This window comes from Mesitornis unicolor, unplaced genomic scaffold, assembly GCF_000695765.1.
Source record: "Mesitornis unicolor isolate BGI_N332 unplaced genomic scaffold, ASM69576v1 scaffold14948, whole genome shotgun sequence".
NCBI lineage: Eukaryota > Metazoa > Chordata > Aves > Mesitornithiformes > Mesitornithidae > Mesitornis > Mesitornis unicolor.
In genome coordinates this window covers 52631-75418 of record NW_010203964.1, presented here as the reverse complement: position 1 = coordinate 75418, position 22788 = coordinate 52631, and the positions used below count along the sequence as shown (strand labels likewise).

Sequence of the window (22788 nt, the reverse complement as noted above, 5' to 3'; positions counted from 1 at the left end):
AGCAGGATTACCAAGGTGGATTTTGTGCTAGACCTTGAAGCTTTCAAAACTGTGCACTAGCTTTGGCTTGTGCAGCATGGCTTTATCCAGCTGTGACAGGATTTTTCCTTAAATTACTTAATCTATTTCTGCAGCTACAGCATGTGCTTTTATCTGCAGGCAAACTGTTCACTTATTTGCTTTTAATTATTTATAGTAATTAAATAGCACCCATATCTCAAAATTTTCCACAAAAATGAATAGTCTTGTAGTTCAGATCTGTGGCCATGAAAGAAAACACAGTTCCCCAGTGTTGCTTACAATGTTTATTTGTTTTTAACTTCAAAACACAGGTGATTTTCTCAAAACAAATAGAGTAATGGGGAAATGAAGGCAGGCTCTCTTTGTAACTTTCCCAAGAAACACATTTGGAAAAGCATACTTTTGCAAAACAACTACATTTCAGCACACCCGGACAGTGATATTCCAAAAAGTCATAAATAGCAGTGAGGTTAGCAACCAGTGTTATTGGAGGTTTTTTCTTCTTCCTCCCACCACCCCCCTCTTGTTTAACTAGCAGATGACACTAAATGAACCCACAATTTCCTCGACTACTACAGAGATACTTTTACAGAAGTCTCTGAGTATGCATCTGATTTCCAAGATGGGGAATTATGAAGATATACCTCCCCACTTTGAGTCTGTAAAATAAATTTGGTGGCATAATTGGATATTATCATATCTGATAGTCTTGCTGCTGATTTAAGCCTACAGCTTCACTATTTAAATCACTATCCTTAATTGCTACTTATTTATGTTTACCTAAAAGTCATTTTTTACCCATAGGCAGGTACAAAAACTTTCTTTAGAAGCAGCAGTGAAGTGTTGGATGACATTTTGTAAATAGCTCTGATGCCACACTTCATCAGTACTCTTAAAACCTTAGTGTCATTTTTGGTTTCATTGCTGTACAACATTTCTTGCTGCACCTTAATAGCCAGGTAGAAAAACAACCAGTTTGGAGACAGATCAGTAAAATTAAAGGCCAGCATTCCTGAATCCAAACACTACAGCCAGGCCCTGCTCACTCGGTCAGGGAAGGTCCACAGACCAACGAGAAAAAGTATGAAGCCATGTTCAGATTACAGTGACTGGAAAATGCCATGATCTACAACTCCTAGCACTTGCATAGATGCACACAGAGTCAGGCACAGGGGACCAGACACACACCCACACACACAGAGGGCCTGGGAGCCCGGTGGTGGGCCTGCCTCAGTGCAGAAGCTCTGCAGCCATCTTAGCAAGGCCCATCTTCTCCTGCAGCCTGGGAGAAACATCACCACAGAGCTAAAGCGACCCTCTATGGCTGGGACTGTTGAGGAGCAAAGAACATGTTTGGAAATATAACCTCCTAATTAATAAAATTTGGATAGGAACATATTAGTTATTTTTGCTAGCTAATGCTTGGTCTTCACAAGTCAGTCTTCCTGCATGCGTGCGAAAATCAATTTTTTCTGGCACTGAGTGTTTTGCCTACACTGTAATATGCTTCATAGTGTTTTGTACCTACATAGAAGGAAAATATCACTTTACCATCTGATTTGCTTGAGTTGTATAGTCATCAGCGCTATAGCAAGAAACAGATGGATTGGGAATTAGGAAATCACTCAAGCGCTCATCTGAAGAGGGTCTTCCTGAACACAAAGTGGGTGCATGTGTTAAGTGGCTGCAAAACTTACAGTCTATCACATTCAATGTCAGGGTTATTAGATGGTGTATCGAGAATACCAAAATACACTTCTCTGTTTGCTGGAGGTGGGGTGTTAGTTGGACTTCCCACCCCAGAATCAGGGCTTGGTGCGGGGTGCATTTCTCCTGCATACTTCTCTTCTTTTTGAGAGGGCTCTTGTTGCTTTTGCTTGAGGTTTTTGAAACGTTTGAGCTTCACAGGGTCCTTGACTTCCTTGGCACAACGGAACAAGATGCATATGTCCCTCCGAAATTTGGAGCTCATTCCAAAGTAGATAATGGGATTGTAGAAGCTAGCAGACTTAGCAAACAAGCTGGCCAGGATGCTGGTAAGGTTGGGCACAGGGTGACCATAGGCAGACCATATAGAGATGACAGCATATGGTGACCATGCAATAATGAAGGCTGTGCAAATGACAATAGAAACCTAAAAGACAGAAGAAGAATAGTCTTAAATCTACTCTGGAAGACTACATGAGGGAAGAAATACACTGGGAATAGTAGCTTGGACACTTGGCTGGAAGGGGAATGGTCAGATTGCCCTGAGGGTATGACTCATAGGAGAATACAGGCAAGCAAAAGATTAGCTTTGATGTAGTCAGGCAGTCCTAGAAGCTCTATATCGAATTTTGGCATGGTGGCAATGCCTTATCTAATGAAATGAAAAAAACTACAGTTGCCTGTGTGTTTATATGAATCCAGAAAGTTTTGGGTAGATTTAAGTCTATGGCAAGAAAATTGAAAGCTCCACTGTAACTTCTGTGTATGCTCAGAAGTAATGTAACTTCTGAAAGAAAAGAGCATATGCCAACCCAAATTTTTGTTCTGGTGCTGTATAACTCATTCCAATTACATTTAGATTGTTTTTCACATGGGATGGAGCACCAATATTAGCCAACTGACAGGGTAGGAATTTAAAACAAACTTCACATTCTTCACTGAGTTCAGGCTCTGTCACTAGAGGTTATAGAGAAATGAAATGCGACTGATTTGGTTTGTTCTCTTCTGTTCTAGTTGGGAACAATATTTGGAAAAACAGATTTTATTGAGGTAAATCCCACCTAACATGAAACTCAAACTCACCCTGGTGACATCCCGCTCCATTCTTCTCTGTCTGTCTGTGGGATCTCCCAGTCCTGTTAATGCATGGCTGAGCTTGACAGTATTGATAATTGACACATACGAGAAGACCATGACTGTGACAGGTAGGAAAAAACAGCAGATAAAAATGGAGACAATGTAGGACTTGTAGATTGTAGAGAAGTTGGCTTTTGCCCAGTCTATCTCACATGTGCCATACATGCGATCTGGAAAGCAAAAATAACTTGGTTAGCATTTTTAGAATGTTCATCTGCTTTTAAGCAATGAATTTATCAGTTCAAATGCTGCATTTTTCTTCTTTTAAGCCCTAAGAATGGATTGATCTTTCTGATTTAATGAGCTGTGACATAACTTCCTAGTAGAAGTACTTACTGGTACTTACTAGATCGCAGTAAGTTTTAATGTGTATTATCATTCTGTCCTATTCAGATTTCCAGTGTAAATCTATAATGCACAAACTGTTGTTTCAGTATAGAAAATTGTCTTACTTTATTAGAAAAAAATGGCAATAATTCATTGCTATTCTTGAGTGTTATCTACTCTCATTTGTCATAGTCTTCTACATAGTAGCTTCTTAAGATGAGCACTGTAACAAACACTTGAAAAGAGACAATATGCCAGATGTAAAAAGTAGGAAATACTTTTGACAAATAACAAAGTAGGAAATAAAAACACTGAGTTTTGGTTTGTTGTTTTTTTAATAGAAACAAAAAAGTACTGAAATTTTTACTATAGTAAGAGTCATGAAAACAAATTGATAGAGCTAATGATAAAGATTGTGGGAAGATGAAACATATGCACACTTAGAAAGCTATGAGACCTCTTACTGAATGAGAACCATGCAGATCTGCAACTACAGAGGAGCTGCAGGCTTTTAAAAATGAAGTCAGGCAGATTGCAGGATCTGCAACTAGAGGATTTGCAGGACACAAGCTGATCAGGTACTTAAGGGAATGGCAGTGGGAATAAGGTGCAGTCTCTGCTTAAACGCTTTAATGAAAAACTCTTGGCTTCTTTAGATTCTGAGTTGTGTCTGCAAACGTGTCCTGGTAAAAAACTTGAGTTCAATAGCATTAGAGATTTTCTATAGAATGTGAATTGTTGATTTTTCTTTTTAAGTGGAAAAAGCTGGGTTTTTTCTGAGAGCTATGGCAACAAACTGAATTACAAATAATTGAAGCATGAACAAAAATTACGTAAGTCAAGTATTAACAAGTCTTGGAGATACAATACAGGTGAAGCCTGCATGATTTAGCAACAGATTTCTCCCTGGCATCCAGTGATAATTCTGGAAAAAAACCAACCCAACAACAAACAAACAAACAAAAAAAACCCAATTAAAAACCCCCCTTAATTCCTCACAGGTGATTAATTTACTCCTCAATTAAAGGAATAAAAGATTAAAATCTCTTTTATGATTCTCATCAAAAAGAGCTCGGTATTTTTATCACCAAAAGCTCTAGGTGTTGCTGTCTGGATGTGTTCAGTTCTCTTTTTTCATAGACTTTTGTCTCCTTTGCCTTTTTCATCAGTAGACCTCAAGATACAAAAAGATAACCATAAAATCTGACTTAATTCCAGGTTTCTGGTTTGTGAAAACTTTCGACTGAAAAATGAAAGCAAACTCCAGATGACAAGAAAAGAAAATCCTGCAAGTCAGAATTCAGAGCTCTGTTTCCTCCCTCTGCAGGGACACTGGCAGGTAGCATTTCCAAAAATCAGTGGGGTCCTGGGGATCCCTGCAGCAGCTGTGTAGAAGTGAGAGGTCTGAGACAGCCAGGTATAATGCGCTGTGACCTGGTAACACCCACTGCCTGCCCCGCTGCCGGACCTGCCATTGCTGGGCTCCCACATCTCCACAGGTGCCCTCAATGGAAATGTGTTTAGAGTCAGATATCCCAGGAGGCTGAAACTGCTGTGATTCTCAATAGGGAAAAGTGCTCCTAGAAGTGGTCTTGAAGACCACTGTCAAGGATTTGGATCCAAAGTACAAACAGGATCCATGGGGGAAGTTGAATATGATGCCCAAGAAGTCCCTGGCTCCAGTTTAAGGCCAAAAAGGGATATCAGAAATCCTTCTACAAATGAAGAGCTAATAAGATTACTGTAAGAAGAACACACAGATCTCCAGCATATGCAAAGAAAATGACCAGTCCAAACCCCTCAAGTTTATGACATATCTAGAATGCAAAAACTTGACATAATTTTAGAGCAGTCTAATGAACAGTTTGGTTTTGCCTCAAACAAAAGATCCATTGAGCCTAATAGCCTGGTAATACGTTGGTTTAGGAAGTACAGATTTAATCAGTCATAGAAATGGATCTCACACTCATACTTCAAGGATCCAAAAATATCTTAAAGCTTATGTATTTAATAAGTAAGAGGACATATTCACATAACTGCTTTAATAAGTCTTCATAGATTTTGTGACTTCTCAAAGGATGCAGTTGTTTACAGGGTCCAAGCAGAAAACTGCTGGACAATTTCAGTCACAGATTTCAGTTTTTATGATTCCTGTATCATTAACATTTGTTCCAGAAGATTTGTTTTGTTGAATTTTTAGAGACTTAATTTGAGACAATTTCTCCAGCTTTTCCCCATGAAGAAATTTTCCTGTGTGAAAACATCCTTTGGCCATTGAATTACTGCAGTGTTCTCTATTCAAAATCTTTCCTTATTTCCCCCCCTCTACTTTTTTGCTATCTTGCACACTAATCACTTCTTGGACTGACAGACTTTCTGACATATTTTTCTTCTGCTGCTGTTAGTTTTCATATTTTCAACAAACTGTTTCTCCAAATCTTTCTGGCCTATCTTACTATAGTTTCAAGTTTAACTTGCTGGAACTTGTGTTCTTTTCTAGCTTCCCAATCCTGACAGTTTTTTGAAGGATGTCTTTTAATAGTTTCCTTTATCTCATTGCTTAACCATGCCAAATATTTCTGGCCTCTCTTTTTTCATAGGCAATGTGCACTTGGTCCAGATCTTTCCTGTGATATCTTAAAAAAACCCCTCTTTATAGCTGATACCAAAGCAGGCAACGCTGCGCATATGTCATGCACCATGAATTATTTTCTCAGTTCCACTGATAATCGATCTGATTTAACATAAACAGCAAGAAAGAAAGGTAAGTGTCTTTGTTCAGTTAAGTGGAGAGGTGCCAAATAAGCACAACTGAAAGATACCTGTTACCTGTATAACTGCCCCAGCCGAGTAATGGAGCTGCTGACCAGAAGAAGGCTGCTACCCAAATGAGAACCAGAGCCACTGTCATACTGCTGTTGCTGATGCAGTGACCTGTAATGGTATAGTTTAGTCAGAAAACAATATCTAGAAAGGCAAATATGTATTAAATCTAAATGCACTCCTGTGCCAACAGTTAATAAGGAAAATAAAGCTATTAAAAATATTAAGACAAAAAATACATATTCATAAGAAGAGCTTAAATTTGAAAGCATCTGTCAGGCTCATGTTCAAGACCACTTGTGAACAGCTTTTAATCAGGAGATAATGTGTTTGTCAAACACTGCAGAATTAGCAAATTCTACATTAGACTTATGTTTTGTAATTTTGTAAAAGCAGGACACAGTTTTATGTTAGACTTATCTTATAAATCTAATCTTATGTTTGTTTCTATGTAAAATTTAAATTCAGAGCATTTTCTCATTCACTTCAAAATTTTCCATGTTAAAAAGGGGAAAATACAATAGATGCTCAAACTACATTAGCCACTCAATACAAATTATTTAATCTGTCTTGCTGTTACCATACATTGTGGTTATTTTTTCATTTATGTGGGAAATATTTATGTATCCACCAATCTCTGTTCCTCAACATTTCTGTAAAGTTTTACTGGGTACTTGCTCAGATTTCCTCAAGAGGCAAACATAAATTATGCACACCCTCAGACGAACATGTGATACAGCTTTGCAAGAGAGAAACAAGGATTTTAAATATGATTTCATGTGACAATGAATGTAAGATATAGAATACATCACAGCCAAATTCTAGCAGCTCCAACAGCAGTTTGTGTTGAAAATTAAATTCAACAAGTCTATAATTACAACAAATTGCAGAAGAACTTCCTGTGGATAAAAGACCTCCCTGCAGAAGTTCTTTTCACAGCTAATACTACTCATGCTCTTAGAGTGAAAAACTCATAGGATGCATCCAGTGTACTTATGCATGCTTTACCTGTGGACGTTAAGAGGTTCCTGCCTGAAATATGGTGCAATCCAGTCATAACAAAGACATGAAAATTGATTACACATTACCTAAGAATGGGTGAAAGGAAGACTAGGGAGAATTTATGGAAGGTGTAGGTATAAAGAATGGAGATTACATATGGCTTGCAGTGGAAGTCAAAGTGCTCAGCAGGCAGGAGGTCCAGGATCAATGGTAAGGAAAAGTTTCTACTGATTCTGTGAAATGGAGCGTGTGGTGATGTAAAGAGGCATAAACGGAAAGAGATAGATGGTGGTATGTTTATATAGGCTGGCTGATGAGGGCTTCATGGAGCAGGACACACATGAAGGGTTTCAGACCAGATTTGTACAGTGGGACACTCATATGCCTTTATGGATGCATTTCTACCACAGGTTAATAAATAAATTAAAATAGAAAAAAGCCCAAAAAACAGAGTGCTTGGTAAAAGCTTTCTAGCATTGAAGAGAGTAATGAATGGTGGTTGTTTGAGATACTCAGGTTGCAGATCAACAGGGCAACAGAGAAGGACGAAGTGTGGGTGTGAGGCTGTGGTGATGATGTTTTGCAGACCTGGGAGATAGGGAGACAGGGACCATCTAGGCAGAGTCTGGTCATGGTCAGTTTTGGGGATGGTGGGAGTAATTTTCACCTCCCATGGTATGAAACTGCCTACCGAGAGGAGGCTGGAAAGGCACGTGGGGATGACTGGCAGTGCAATGCTACAAAAGCTGGAGGCAGGGTGTGCAGACTGAATGTTCCCAGTGCCATCTAAACCAGTCTGTGATGCCTGCTGTGAACAGACCCTGGAAAAATGTTCTGAAGAGTGAAAATATTTGTATGCAGGGCAACCTTCCGAACTGAGGATCCTGTAAATGACTGGTAACTTCCCAAACATCATCTCATAGAAGATGAAATTCATTGCTTACAGTGAGATCCACACAATGTACACATAACTTAGGAGTCATTTATGTTGCATTTTGAAGAATACAGAGGCTTACATGACCTTAGTATCTTTGGCACAAGGGTGAATTTAACCCATGGTAACCAAAGTGTACCAGTAATAATTTGGCTCTTGGGGTTAACCCTGATGGGTTCTAAGCAAGCATGTTTATAATTTAAATTATTATATTACGTTCTGGTTTCAAATACATCTAATTTGTATTTGATATAGCCCATGGCTGAAAGAAATACAGATTTACAACAGGTTCAATGAAAGCAGAACTAGACCTGTCTTTATTCCTTACCTCTCTCAGGATGGCAGCCTTTGATATAGCGAGTCACACTGATTACTGTAAGGGTGTTAATGCTAGCCAGGCCAAAGAGAAGTGTCAGGAAGCCATCAATCTGAAAAACAAAGCAGTGCAGGATGTTCTTTTACTGCAGAGACCTGAAGGGGAAAAGAGCCATGGGGATTGCTCCTGCCATTTTCATGTTAATGCTCTCAAAAGCTTTCTAGAAACCAGGGAAATTATAAAATGACAGGTGCAGTTAACATCTATAGGATCAACGAGCAAGTAAATGTTCAAAAATTATATAAGTGCTCTGTCATGTATGTAAAATAAACAAGCAAACATACCTTTACATCTATACTTCCCCAAAATGACTTGCCAAATGAAGGAGAAAAAGGCTGAACTGAAAAGAAGAAAAGCCCTGAACAGGCAAAAAATGTACTGGAGGCAGCTGCCTCACATAGGCAGAACAAACACACAACCTGAACCCATGAAATTTAGGCCAAAGAGGGAAGAACAGAGGAGGTAATGGACTTGGCCAAATCAGAAAAGCTTTTAAAACAATTAAATAAACCCATCTGAAGCAAAATCATTCCAATAGATTGAGTCTCAGTGTTGGTGCTACTGCTATTCATTAAGTCCTGACCCTCTCCACCTCTCCACCATGGCTGCGTAGGCTTCCACCCATGTCAGTGCCTCAGCAGGTACGCACGGAATGGTTACAACTCTGTGAGCTTCGCTTATGGGTATGGGAAGGAAGTTGCTGCTGATTGTGGTGGAGATGGATGCAGCCATCTGCTAGGGAGCACTATATGCCTGGGAAATGGTCCAGGCAAAATGCTGAAGGCAGTCCTTTTTTTGAAAGCCTGCACTGATATACCAAGCTGGCCAGAGCAGAGGAGCTCTTGGAGGTGCCAGTTTTACACCGAGTGAAGCAGGAATATTAAGCAAGTGTCTCTACACTGTAACTTGGCATTCAAATGGTAAAATTATTGGCGGGAAGGCACATCATTATTCTACGGGAACAAACTCTGCCTTTGTGTGAATGGGCACAACTCCCGTGGAATTCAGTTTATCCCAGCACTGAATCTGGGGCTTTAATCCAGGCTTAAAGCTGAGGCCATGGCAGATTGTATAAATTAAATTGGGTGAAGGGTTAGGAAAGGGCTGCTTCATAATTTCTTTCACTGGTGGTTTTTCTTGCTACCAATGCCCTTATATTGACTCTATACACTTCTAAATGCCAACTTTTACAGACCCACCACATTTTAAATGCATGCAAGACTTGCTACTGCAACAATCTACATCCTGTGCTCTGCTTACAATCAGATCATGCTTGGTGTATAAATGCAACCACATTTACACCAGAAAACAGACTTCTCTGGATGTCTCAACTACTTGCTAGAATACCTGCTGAATATGGCCTGCTGTGGAGATTGGTGAAACACTTGGATATGCAAATGTGCTCTGCATTTCATTAGCCTCACTGATGCAAACAGCTGCCACTTCTCCATTTGCTCTAACAATGCTGCATAGATGAGGAACCCAGCAAGGCCAAGGACTACTGAGAAACCTGTCTGCATAAGCTTAAGCAAATCCCTTAGTTATTAGATTAGAAAGGAAGCAGTATTTCAGCAACGATGCAAGTAAACACTTTGAAATTAAGTCTAAAGAGCTGTGAGATTGAATACTGAAGTAGTAGGACAAGCTTCTTAGTGTGTATCATATCTTCTTAGCCAAAACTATTTGGGTTTTTACGAAACACATTGGTGTATTTTTTTTCACCTGCAGACGTGACCATTATTCTCCCCACTCTCCTTCTCTGCCATCAGACAAAAGAGAGACAATTATAAGTGATCAGTTCAAACAGCCCTTAAGCACACTGACAAGGATGGAAAAGTGGGTCTAAAAATACAGTCTTGCGCTTTACCATTTAAGATGAAACTCTGTCACCATAAGAAAGAAAATACCAAAGTTTTCTTTGGAGTGGTGGCTTGCTAAAAAATGCAGTTTTACTTAAATCAATACAGTTCATAGGACCAAGCCATCATCAACACCATGTCTCATTTTTGTACTATTTCATAACAGCATTTCAGCAGATCAGAATACTGTTACTTCTGCTAGTGTGGGGGCTATCATCAGAGACTTGCCCAGGGCCCTCCCCCTCTACTCTGCCCTGGTGAGACCGCATCTGGAATATTGTGTCCAGTTCTGGGCCCCTCAGTTCAAGAAGGACAGGGAACTGCTGGAGAGAGTCCAGCGTAGGGCTACAAAGATGATCAAGGGAGTGGAGCATCTCCCTTATGAGGAGCGGCTGAGGGAGCTGGGTCTCTTTAGTTTGCAGAAGAGGAGACTGAGGGGAGACCTCATTCATGTTTATAAATATTTAAAGGGCGAGTGTCACGAGGATGGAGCCAGGCTCTTCTCGGTGACAAACAATGATAGGACAAGGGGTAATGGGCACAAGCTGGAACACAGGAGGTTCCACTTAAATTTGAGAAGAAACTTCTTCTCAGTGAGGGTGACAGAGCCCTGGAACAGGCTGCCCAGAGAGGTTGTGGAGTCTCCTTCTCTGGAGACATTCAAAACCCGCCTGGACACCTTCCTGTGTAACCCCATCTAGGTGTTCCTGCTCCGGCAGGGGGATTGGACTAGATGATCTTTTGAGGTCCCTTCCAATCCCTAACGTTCTGTGATTCTGTGATTCTGTGATTCTGTGATATGGCTAGAAAGCGGCTAAAGTGGCAGCAGCCTCCCAGGGGCGGCTGTGCTGATTCCTCCTGTCCTAGCCACAGGCTGTGCAGTTTAAGAACAGGATGAAATGCCAAGGAGGAGAAGGAGCTCTGGGGATGACAAGGGTGCTGGGATGAAATGAATAAAGAAGGTAAATGAGATGGCTCTCAAGCTGCAGAACAGCCCATACAGAGGCCACTGCATCTGGAACATTAAAACACAAGGGAACATCCAACAGGGTTAGGGCTCCTTTGGGAGCAGGATCCTCAAACCAGTATTGTCCTTGCCAAACTTCCATCAGTGATGAGTGACCTCTTGAGCCTCACTGTGCATATGCCATTTTCCAGCAAGTCTTTTGATTCTGCAATACTTTTATGCTGGTGTCAATTACACATACATCTTCAGAAGAAAGAGGGATCTTGTTCTAGCTGTAGCCAACCTACTTTAATCATACACCTTCCTGGATATGGAAGAAAGATCTATACTGTTTTTCCCACTCCTGAACTGACAGCACTCACTGTAGGTAGCAACCAAAACGCCTGCTTGGAACACAAAGCAGTTAGCAACAGAAAAACTGCTTTAGCATAGTCCTGATTCCTATAGACAGAGATATTAATATAGGTAAAGAACAAAGATACTCATTATTATCAGTTTTCTGCATGTTTGAAGACATATGGAATGATATCCAAGGAAATACTAGAATACTATTATATAGCAGTTAATTACGTTGGAAGATTGTTGCCCTCCCCCTTCTCCAGTTCTGATTATCCTTTTCTTTTGTCCTACCCCCCCAGCCAGCTTCTTCCTTCCAGGGTCATAACATTTCCTCCATTTCTGTGTAATGCAATTTTGTTCTTCCTATTATTAATTATGATCAAATTGCATCATTATTAATAGGCAATAATGAATTTTGACATAAACATGAAGTTAATTGTATGGTAATTTTGATCCACCAGCTTTCCTTTTTACCCATTAAAAACCAGGAGAACATTAACAGTTTTAAAAGCTTTTCTCTCAGTAATATACCAATACTACTCCCCTGGCTATATAGATACTCACAGAACTTGCTCATTATCTTTATGTTGCCTGAAAGCTAAGACACAACTGAGGAAAAGCCTGCGTTTTGCCAGCTTTGTACTTATGCCTGATTTTAAATCTCACTGATGTTCTTGGTGTACTATTTACAACCCACAATACGTAAAGCTCCTACTGCATGCAAATCCATTTCTTAAGATTTACTTTAGCACAGGGAGAGTCAGGAATTCCCAGTGCACTATCAAATTTTTAGCTATGAGCTTGGGTGTGCCCCATTTTTTACTACCTTTAATACTTATGCATCCCTACTGAATTAATAAGGGCTGTCTTCATTTGAAGTAGACAGAGTAAAATATAGCCTATTGTTCTTGTTATTGGATTAATCAAGGTTTAATGGCACAAAAGCAGATAGCCAAAATAGCTATTACATTTCAGTTTAGGCTGAAACATTGATCTCACCAGCTAGAAAGGCTGCATTGCTCCCTCCTCTGGCCAACTGGTGAAACTGTTGCAATTTCCTGAAGTGCATTTGCTTCCCTTCAGAACCACAATGCCCTGTCTCTCTGTTCTATTAAATGAGATAATGAATATATAAAGAAAAAGATAGACTTTTAACAGGGATTATTTTTCTATTACATATTTTTAAGTTCTCTCAACAAACTCTCTCAGAATATTTTTGAATACAGATCAGAATATTCCAAGATCATAAGGTAAGTAGATAATTATAATAAACATTCTTCAACCTCAAGAGACAAAAATGCATCTAACTGATCTTTAAGAAATACAGTTGGAGAAACAATTGTAGGGACCTTTGAACAGACCACGTTTTAAAATTTAACAGGTTCTTAAAGTTTGCAGTAAGTAAAGTTTGCAGAGAAAATACTCTACCCATGTCTAACAATTCTCATAATTCTCCCATACCTCCCATATATCAATAATGTGTCAACTGGATTATTTATGCTTATAGTAACTCTCCTGTCAAATGGAGGAAGCACCAGGGTTTGTAATCAAAATCAGTCTTCACAAGAGACTACTTAAAACACTCAATGCATAGTGTTCCTAAAGCACTCATACTGTTTCTTTAAGGTTTACTACAATACAGGAAGTTGAAAGAGACTTATAATTCACCACAATTTCCACAGCTTCTTTTGCATATGCCATATGGCTATGCTACAGTTGCATTCTGCCTTTTAAAATGTCTCAGTAGGCTTCAACGGTAGCCCTGCTCAGAGGTGATTACATTAACCCAAGCCATTCTAGGTCTCTGACACAAGCAGCACTTCATTTACTAATGGGCAATGAGAACTGATATGCTACGGGATTAGGTATTTATAACCATTAAGTGCAAACATCAGATGCCCAGTATTTTGCACTTACCAGGTGATTAAACCTTTCTCTTCACAGTATATATTTGAAACATAGGAAAATACGGTTGCAATATTTAGGCTATACAATTGCATGTACAGGTATATAATTACACTAACTATGCTATATAGCTAAATGTACAGTTAGTGCCAGCTATGAATATATGCAGGTCAGGTTTTGGCTTTGGTAATGTTAGGGAATCCAGAATAAGTCTAGTTGTTTGCTTGTAGCTATCATAGGTTTATTTACTGGGTTAATTAAATTAGATTCAATGTATACTTACTTTGGGCTGACTTTTAGCTATTAGATTTGTAGCCTTCTCAGGTCACAATTTATACACAGTGTACCTGCCCCTATTAAGCATGGTTTTGAATGCAACAACCCTACCAAGTGCACTTTGTTTAACAAATAGACAGAAATTTCTTTCAGAATTTCCTTACAGAGCCTTATGAGGTTATAATCTTACTGCAAGAACTCCATCTCAACATGCTTGGGAGCACCTAGCTCTGGGTTGGTGCCGTGGGACCATGTCTGGTTTCATGTCTCTCCCATCCACCCATCATGAATCAACAGAGAGGAAGCAACCAAGCCTGTAGCTCATAGCACCCAATGGTTCAGATACAGTGGAAAAATTCCCATCTTCAGGTTTAATGCTGTATTGCTGTTGCCTTTTTGTGAATTACTGTGCAAGGGAATTAAGAAGAGATTGCCCTCTGGGAGCATCTGTGCTACACTGGGTAAAACTCTTTTCTGTGGGCCTAAGCCAGAACTCCTCTTCATTCAGTGATGTTAAGTCAGAGCCTATCTATTTATTACTAGCAACACCATTAATATAAACAAATACACAGACAGATTAAAGAATAAAACATCCTCATGAGTCACCTGTCTCGTCCTTGGACTTCCACAGAAAGCAAGGCTTGCCTTTGTGGCCTCTGGTGATCCCACCCCCCAGACTGAGATCCATTAACATCAGATTAAAGTCACTCTTTTGTTTTCAAAGCAAAGAAGTATCAGCTTTGCCTTGTTAGAATATCATGGTAAATGTTTCTGTAGGCTTACACATCTCTCAGGGGAAAAAGGTGTCCCACAGACTGTTCATAGGCTCTGCCAGGACAACCCAGAGATTACAAATGACCCTGCGCATTCTCCAAAGTACAATCAAATCTGCTGTTTCCCAGTGAGAAGGAATCTGCTTACGCAGCCACCACCAGGTTAACATAAGGTCATCTCTGACTGCTGGCTGAATGCCCACCAGTAGAGTTGTTCTTCTGCTCTTAAAGCTCTTAGGCACAAGGCAAAGCAGGTTAGAGGTGGTACCAGCTCAGCCATTAAGTGGCCAAGACAAGAACATGCCACATCCCTGAAAGCCTGAAAAACCTGCATGGCTGCAAGATCTCCACTTAGGTTGATACCCTTGGCCTCTCTGGATTCTGTACTAAAATAACCAGAGAAAAAGAAGATAACTGCTTTATCCCAAGAAATGCTTATAATCCTAAAATAAGTATGGACTGTAAGGGTCTTCATATCACAACAGTGTGTGCTAAGCTGGAACTGACAGCTCCTAACAGGTGAGTCCCGCACATTACCAAGGAGTCCCAGTAGCCTAGGGAGACCCTGGAAGGAAGTGTAGAAGACCGATTATTCTTGGCCTTGAAGAGCTATCTGTAAGGCCACCAGGTGCAACTTCATCCCTTCTGCTGAGACAGTGGTGTGGAAATACTGGATGTCGTGTCACAGACAGCCCAATGCGAGCAACTGGCATCTTGTCATTGATTCATATCAGGGTCAGGACCTGAACTGCTTTCTACACACTGGCAGTGTGGAATTGAATATATATTCATGAAATAAAAGATGAGCAAATGTGAGGCAGGACTATTTAAGATACTCACAGATGTTAATCAGAATGATTTTTAAGTTTCATATGAGATTTTGCTTACAAGTCAGTGAGAGGATGTGGCACACAGGGAGCAGCAGCCAGAAGAACAAGAATTGTTCAGCCCTGTGGTGAGAAGATCTTGAATCATGAAAGTCTGGACAGCATTTTTTGAGAGAAGACATCTAATTTCTTAGCACAGAACAATAAGCAAGGCTACTATTTTCCTCATAAAGAAAGAAGAAAAAGATGGTTCAAAGCCTTCTGAGAGGAAAAGCTAGTGCAGGAATCAAAATCCAGGCTTTGGAAATTCCTGGTCCTGTAGGAGCACTGTCAGACACTGCATGCCCTTGCCAGGCAGCAGCACATGGTTTGATGCAGTGCTTGGGTGGCATGGGAGGGGCTACGTCAGACTTGTTAAACAAGGAAACAGAGAATTTGAGCATTCACCAAATACATAACTTCCCTACTTTGTTGCAATTGGCTGCAGAAATAATAATTTGCAGGAAAATGGGGGAGAATTCATGGCTAATGAAAACTGGCGTAACTTGCCTGCAGTCACATTAGTTACACTGAAATGGCTTTCTGTGTTGCTAATGATTCTGTTTGTGCAAAGGCACAGTTTTTCCCTGGTTCCCTGCAGATGAAGTATTTTTCTCATCAAAATTTAGCTCACAGGTGTCTACATGAGTTCCTTTTACCTCTTTAACTGCAATGTGCTTACTGTTCAGACTATATCAAGGTGGACCAGAAACAGAGAAATAGGGAAAACAATACCTCTGCAACTTTTTTTTTTTAAGTATTCAAATCTCAGTTATTCAAAGAAACAAGAATGAGTGTACATTCTAGTGTTCATTATATTTGAGTTATTTAAATCTCTCAGAAAAACATCCCTCTGGGAGAGAAAGATTTGTGTAGTAGAGCACAGGCAAAGTAAAGGGCACACTTTTCTTTTTTTATTTGCTTTATGGCTCAGTCCTCACATCCTACCTTTCACAGTGAATCAGCATGTTAAGGTGAGCTGAATACAGAGCTAATGTTACACAGCTTTTCTTTAGCACCTTTAACACCTGTTTTATCTGTTAATGCTCTTAGTGCCAGTTCCATGATTTGACTTTGGGTTATTTTCATCTTACTGAAATGTCAGGAATGATAAACTATATATAAGTAAAATCCCAGTATTGCACCACCGTACTGTGCTAGGATACTCAGTAACTATTTTTCACTCTCTTTTCACATTTGGTTTAATTGCTTTTAACATCTTATTAGTAGACAGCCAAACAGTTTTTGACTAAGCAGACATCAGACCACATTCTTGTTCTATTACAGTTTGAGAAAAAAAAAATAATCTGTTTTCTTCTGTCCCAGCCTCAATCTTAGAGCTACATGCCTGAACACTAGGATATACAGTGATATTACAGATTTTTTTACACCAAGGAAGGTTGAGCTAGCTCAGTCTTTGGATGGAAACCTCAGCCAGCTGAGAGGGAGGCTGAGTGGGAGCAAACTTTTATCCACCTTGACAGATGTTGCTGGGGTGAAGATGAACAGCTTGCAGATTTGTCTGGGTTTTAGGAGCAAGAGCGCTGTGGTGAGTAGGGTACTCACACTGGGCAACTGCTGGGGAGAAAGAGAGGCAGAGGTGGAGGCGAGACATGTACAGAAAGGGTGCTTGTTACATACGTAACAACTTGAACGCGGGATGAATTTGTGAAGGAAAAAATGAACGGATGATGAAGCAACGTGAATGGGTTGTTGTGCTGAAATAAATTTGACAAAGAATGCATACAGACACTGGGCTGCAGCAATGCTGCCTCCAGTTTTCTTCTGCGATCTCCCAAGAACTTGGAAGGTAGGAGAAAGAAAGCCTGCAAGGTTTCGCTATGGTGCTTTCCATCTGATGTTACTTTTATTACCTGGTCATGCCGATGGCTTAGCTACCACGGGTCAGTCATCTCATCCAGAACGTGAGGGAATATCATACCACATATGGCAATATGTAAACACTCTCTTGGGATTTTCAAACACATAAAATCACAAACTGAGTCAACAGAGTCAATAATCTAGCTAAGTGAACAATTGGTTGGCTTTACCAGTTACATTAAATGGACAGAAATTGCTGTCCTTCAAACCTACTCTATTTATAAAAGAACATTAATGCCTTTAGGGTTTTTGATTTATCAGACAATTCACAGAACATTTTGTTAAAATAAGAAGGTATTAATCTTCCGTTTCCTGCTCAGACAAGATTTAGCAGTATTTTATCTATGTATAGGAAAAAGAGAGAAATGCATGTTCTGAGAAAGAAAATGTCATCAATAAAATATAAAATAATTTATTCAAGATTAAAAGTCCTCCCCTCAAAATTTCTGAAAACACCCTGTACATTTTCATCTTTATTGATCAGCAGAGGGATTGCTGATACATTCTCCCTTTCCCCCATGGATGGTGTGGGAGGCTAGATTCTGTTTTCTCCATTCAAAGGTGCTCAGATCCACACCCCCTGTCTCAGACCGTAAGCCCCAAGACTATTCATGGTATGGGGATGCTCCACTGTCCTTAGAGCAAACAAATAGTGGGGCCAGAGACTATTCTTTACATGAGTGGTCAGGACACCCCTAAGAAAAAGGGGAACCCTTTTAGTCCAACAGCATTGTTAAAGCAGGGCCATTGCATGTCCAGCTTTTCTTAAAGACCTCAGTTTATCTGGAATTTCAGCTGGCAACATGATGCAATGCAGAAATGCTATATAAAACAACAAGGTGTTAAGCAGTGCAGGATTCTAAACCAGGTTTCCTCACTGCTATGTAGCAAACCCAACCAACAGAGTGAGACAGTCATCTCTCTCCCTTTCTGTTTGGTGACTTTATTATTCCACACAACACAAAGCTTCAGCAAAAGAGGGTGAAGAAGGGTCCTTTCAGGCCAGCCCTTGGTGGGACAGTGAGGGCAGGCTGCAGGGACAGAGGTGGTGTGGGCTGAATCCTGTTGGGCAGGCTACTGTGATGCCCACTAATACCTCAAAGCTGAACATATTTTTTTGTTGTTGTACCTCTTGAGGCTTTTTCTGTGCATGGGGATGCTCTGGCACCGTCTGGCTGGCCAGATGGACTGGGGACACCTAGACTGATAGTGAGGTGAGTTTATCTGTGATAATAGCATCAGTCAGTATGTCAGTGGCAGTGGCTATGTCTGTGATGGTACCATGACCAGGAGATCACTATGTGCTCTGTCGCGCACAGCCAAGATACATCCTATATGTAAGAAACAGTCAGAAAATAAGTAACATTTTTTTAAAGAAGCCTGTAACAGACTGAACACATGATAATAGCTGTCAATTTTCTTGACTTTCATAGAAAGATTCTTAAGTATTTATAAAATTAATGTCAAAAGAACCAAACCATAGTCTCAAAAAAAAAAATAGAAGAATGAATCAGTGGAAACAAGTTTAAACTAAAGTACTGGGATTATGAAAGATTTGAAATTCTAAGGCACTCCACAGCCCATCTTTGGTTTCCAACATGACTGCAATGCACCTACAGGCATCAGGCAGGTTATAATCCTTTCCAAATATTTAGAGGCTTCCTGAAGTCTGCACCTTTTGTATATACCACAGGATTAACAGATGCAAGAAAAAATTTCTGTTGGTTGATTAATAAGGTTTACAAAAAACTGTGTTTACCTGCAGAAAATTAACATTTCTCTGCTTCCTGCATGTAAAAACATTTGCATGCAATGTTATTTACAGATTTCAGTGCAAATTCTAACTCAGCAGAACATACAAATAAAAAAACATGTGGGAAGGACAAAATTATATCCTGAGGTAGCTTTTCACTAGAAATATGGTGAATGGGGGAACAGATGGCTCTTGGTCACCGACTTACATTCCCTGACCTGAACCTTCCTACATTAACTAGTTTACTTACTGATAATACTAACACAGGCAAAAAAAACCTAAATGTGCTAGAGACTGACTTTCCCTTTTTCCAGATCAAGACTAAGACACAGTGGTAGATCAGGGAAGGGATAAACAAGAAGTGAAACCAGAGTCCAAAAGCTACCCTTGGAAAACTGTATCTGTAGATACCATTCAGTGGGGGCAGTATTTGGATACAGACCTACCATGTAACCTCATTCCTGAGAGGAGAGCTCTGTTAAACCTCCTAGAAGAAAAATAACATTCGGCATGGCAAGGAACGGTCATGTTTCTTCATACAGAGGAGGAGAACAGGAGCACACATATCTGTGCCATTCAGCAGGTACACAAGAAGATGTTGCTTTTAGCTGGAGATGCATCTTTTGTTACAAAGAGTTGTCACAGGCTGGCTTGTTTTGAAAGAAAAGCAGTGTCTGTCTGTCTTCTCCTCACTCCCTTAATACAACCAAGTATAGTGAACCTTCATTTTGAAAAATTTTACCTGAGGGCACAGAAGGATGCCCGAGTCAGAGGAAAGGAAAATAATTAGGTGGATTCAGTGAGATGAGCTCATGAAATTTCCCCATAAACAGAAATGACAGGCTAGTTTGGGAAAATCAAGTTTCCCTAACCATAAGTGACAGCAGAAACAGATTAAAATGAAACGGACAACAAGAGAGAGGCTGTCCAATGGACTTAGCAAAATGAACCAAGTCAGGGAAAACACATGGACCATGCTGAGGAAAGAGCCTTGTTGATGTGCGCAGCAGTCCAAATCGTCATCCCAGCTACTTGCATAGGAGCTTGAGTGTGGGGAGAGGAGTGAGCAGCACTGGCTTTGGAGAACCATGACAGAAAGCATGGGCCTTACCTTCCTGTCACCGAGCTCCTCACATTCCAAATGTGAGACCCAATTCTGGTTGGACTATGAACATATCACATTTTATAAATATCAAAAACCAACCAATCAGAACCCTACTGCTGTTTAACATTGGACATTTTTAGAATTACATTTGTGCTTGCTGCCTCTTTGTAAACGTTCACATCTTTTTTGTGCACAGAGGCTTCCCGCTATTTCTGCACAATATTCTTCCTAAAAATGGCCACGCTACTTCTGTAAGTTATTTTTCCATCACTGGCTTCTGTTTTGTCAGGCTTAATAATCAAGATTATGGATGCCAGGGTTTAAACGTGTCTTTGAGACCCTTCCAACACAGAACAAAATCTTGATGGAAAAAGGAATCCTACCTGTTGTTGAATATACCCCGATTTTCACTCAACAAGTCAAAAACAGCTCAACCACTCAACAAGTCACTATCTATTAAAACTATTCATTCAGACTACAAATTGGCTTTTCCAGGTTGCCATGAATTTTTAGTTAGTATTAATACAGTATCAGTTCCTACTTGAAATGATGTTAACTTTTAGAGCTTACAGAAGACTACCAAAGCAGAAACTTTAATATATTCCATATCAGAAAGTTTAGAAAAGCCAATGCATTATTAGTGTCCTGAACAAAATCTTTGGATCCCAATACCTTAAGACTTTGCTTGACATACATATTTTACAAATAAATGCTGTTTGAAACCAGGAGACACACCGTGACCACCAAACAGTCTGGGTACCTCAAAAATGTTACGAGCAGCTTTTCTCCTTGCAAAGGCTGTTCAAGCCCAGGGAGAATAAGCCCACCACCATTGCATTAGGTTCAAGGACATCTCCATACCATTCTTCTTACATCTTAAAAAAATAAGAGCCAGCTCATCATAATGAGACTCTAAATACCTCACAGGGAGACTCCCAAGTAGATGCATTGTGGAAGAATGCTGTAGCGCTGCTGACAGAAAACTCCCATGCAAATCAAGAGGTACGGACATGGTTTGCCATGGCATGCCGACTCCTGTGTGTTCAAGCTACAGTTCCTAGATTAATCAGAGTTGTCTGCAGGATGTCTTCTTCTCTGGGTAAACTAAGCCTTTGTGTTGAAGGGGAGGTGAAAGAGCTTTAATCTGTGTTATGCAATAGTTCAACTTCCTTTTAAAAGAAAACCCCAGACCACCAAAACCTTACACAAAAAAAAAGGCAAGAAAAAAGGATTATTTCTCTCTCCCTTTTCCTTCATCATGATCTTACTTATACCTTGCTGTAGGCAATCCTGTCATTTTAAGTTTTTTGATTCCCTCATGAAACAGATACTCACACTAAATATCATTTTTCTCACAGATGTTACTAAAAGCACTGGGGAGCCAGGCTTGTGCCTATCGATCCATGGGATGTATTTATATTCTGTCTACACAGGTGTGTTTCAGAATTAGAACTAATAACATTTTCTGAGTTCTCGAGCAAAAAGCTGCCTCCAAGTTGAGGGATCACTGTGCCATAAAGTCAAGCCACTCATCCTGCCACAGGCCCCAGACCAACAGTGAATTTAGGGGTGAGATGAGAGTAACAACTGATTCAGTACAAGTAGATGCAAGCTAAAATACACAGGTATCCCCAGTTGCTGTGTGGAGACTTTGTTCTACATGCCTTGTCAAGTAGGAGTCTACATTGCTTTAAGTCAAATGTTAACGTGCCAACAACCAGGCTGACTTCAGAAGAGCTGAAGACAAGCACAGCCTACACCTTAGCTTTCCAACATGAGTGTAAAAAAATAAAAGTAGTAGAAACTATTGTGAATATCTTAGAGTTAGAAAAAAAATCACTGAAAATGGGTCAAAAGTTGATCAAATAGGTAGATTTGTGGGTGTAACAAAAGAGAACACTGTCCTTTAGGAAGGTCAGTCAGCATTTCTTGCTCTTGTGGCCCTGCCTGGTTATTTATATACAGCATTTATACAGAAATAGCTGTGCTTATTTTGTCTAATTAAGTGTAATCCAGTCTTACCTGGCAGGTCCATATCGATGTGATAATGAACCCATCATCTCTGAAGACATTGAAGATTTCAATGATCCCCCGTGAATAACCAAACACGGAGATACTAGCATCTGATACTGCCAGGTTAAATGTGAGATAGTCAGTGGGCTGCAGAAGATGCCTTTGTTTATACAGGACAAAAATCACAATGCTGTTTCCAAACCAAGACAGCCAACCTGGAAAAAAAATTAAAATCCATGAAAACAAAAAGCAAATAAAGCAAGCAGTCATTCAAAGTGTAAATGTGTGATGTTTCTTCTGAAATTACCTTTTTGTTTCACTGGAAACATATTAAACCAGTTTATCCACTGGAAAACATATGCATGAAACCTTTTGCAGTAGCTAGGTCCTTTTCAGAAGCAGGAACAAGTGAATAGCTCTGGCAATCAAACAGAACAAACACAGGGAGCTGCTGCTGTCTCTATCAAAGATGCACCAAGCGGATATAAAGGCCTGCAGAAGTTTTTTCCTTAAGTGGGCAGATGAAACTCATGAAACATAACTCATGGGGAAAAAAGGAAGGAGGAAAAATTGGTAGAGTGGAGCAGAGACTACAAGAACTCTGCCAAAAGCTGCAGCTGTTTAGGTACACTGTATACAATAATGGCTACTGAAAGTTCACTCACATAGCCTGAGAGCTGCTCTCTGAAGAAATGCTGTCTTTTCCTGCTAATATGATTAAGTT

At 40.0% G+C, this 22788-nt stretch overlaps 1 protein-coding gene across 1 annotated transcript in view; it reads right to left on the bottom strand.

The window, feature by feature from the left end:
• Positions 1-1714: 1714 nt before the first annotated feature.
• The window catches only part of LOC104545712 (opsin-5-like), a 28661-nt gene continuing 7587 nt past the window's right edge, over positions 1715-22788 (bottom strand). The window contains exons 2-6 of the mRNA XM_010190915.1: positions 22074-22279; positions 8280-8379; positions 6022-6126; positions 2812-3035; positions 1715-2155 (exon numbers count right to left, since the gene is read on the bottom strand). Of these exons, the coding sequence (XP_010189217.1) occupies positions 1715-2155; positions 2812-3035; positions 6022-6126; positions 8280-8379; positions 22074-22279 (1076 nt within the window). The remainder of the gene's footprint in view (positions 2156-2811; positions 3036-6021; positions 6127-8279; positions 8380-22073; positions 22280-22788) is intronic.